The sequence below is a fragment of the Arachis duranensis genome, chromosome 9 (assembly GCF_000817695.3).
Source record: "Arachis duranensis cultivar V14167 chromosome 9, aradu.V14167.gnm2.J7QH, whole genome shotgun sequence".
NCBI classification, from domain to species: domain Eukaryota; kingdom Viridiplantae; phylum Streptophyta; class Magnoliopsida; order Fabales; family Fabaceae; genus Arachis; species Arachis duranensis.
The window spans coordinates 102,972,144-102,972,978 of record NC_029780.3 but is presented as its reverse complement, the minus strand read 5'-3'; the positions used below and the strand labels follow the sequence as shown (position 1 = coordinate 102,972,978).

At 35.7% G+C, this 835-nt stretch overlaps 1 protein-coding gene across 1 annotated transcript in view; it reads right to left on the bottom strand.

The window, feature by feature from the left end:
* Nucleotides 1-831, bottom strand: part of LOC107466545 (nuclear transcription factor Y subunit B-1) — a gene marked incomplete at its 5' end in the record, with an annotated part of 2,799 nt that extends 1,968 nt beyond the window's left edge. Inside the window, 2 exon segments of the mRNA XM_052254561.1 lie at nucleotides 387-516; nucleotides 809-831. Coding sequence (XP_052110521.1) covers nucleotides 387-516; nucleotides 809-831 — 153 coding nt within the window.
* Nucleotides 832-835: the final 4 nt, after the last annotated feature.

Here is an 835-nt window from a genome sequence, read left to right as displayed (position 1 = left end):
AACCCAAGCCCCATGCTCCCATCCAACCAAAGACTTGTATGGAGAAGGAAATGGAAAGTGAAAACTAGGAAGCATAAAATTCATATTTCTCAGTTGGGTTTTAGGCTTTAGAAGAGACAAAATATCGGTTCTAACAAATATACACGAAGTATGGAGAAATGCTGGATGTAAATACTACTAAGACAGAAAGCCACAAACAGTATGACGTGAAAGCAGTTATTACTTATTAGCGAAACTAGCATGAGTAGTCATTAGCAATTTGTTAAAACATTTATGGGGAAAAGCTGTTGTACTTAGCAATCACAATAAATTATCACCCTATTATCTATGTAGTCAGGAGAATAAAGGAAAATAGAGACAGGAGAATAAAATGTCACTAAAAATACCTCTCTGAATCTTGCTAGGTACACTTTAAGAGGTTCTATGTAGTCTTCAAATCCTAAAGTGGCCATCGCCCATAACAAATCATCTCCATTAATGGTCTTCCTCTTCTCTTTCTGGCACTTCTCACATGCCCTAAAACACCCAAATAACCAGACTCCAATTAACATAAACAAACTTAGCAATGTTAACAAAACACAATTTTAACATACAATAATGTGTAAGCCAGTATTTAAGCATAAGCTACAATGGACTCAAAATAAGCTTAATCTAGATAAACACAACTTATCCTCCTACCCCTTAACAACCATCAAAGAAAAACACAATTGCTCATGTGATCCTCATTAGACATTTCGCAAAAAGAAAATTGAAAGCAAGAAACAATCATGCAATAATCACTTGGTAGTAGTAACAGTGTAGTGCTCACTCGCTGGTGATGAAGCTGATGAACTCC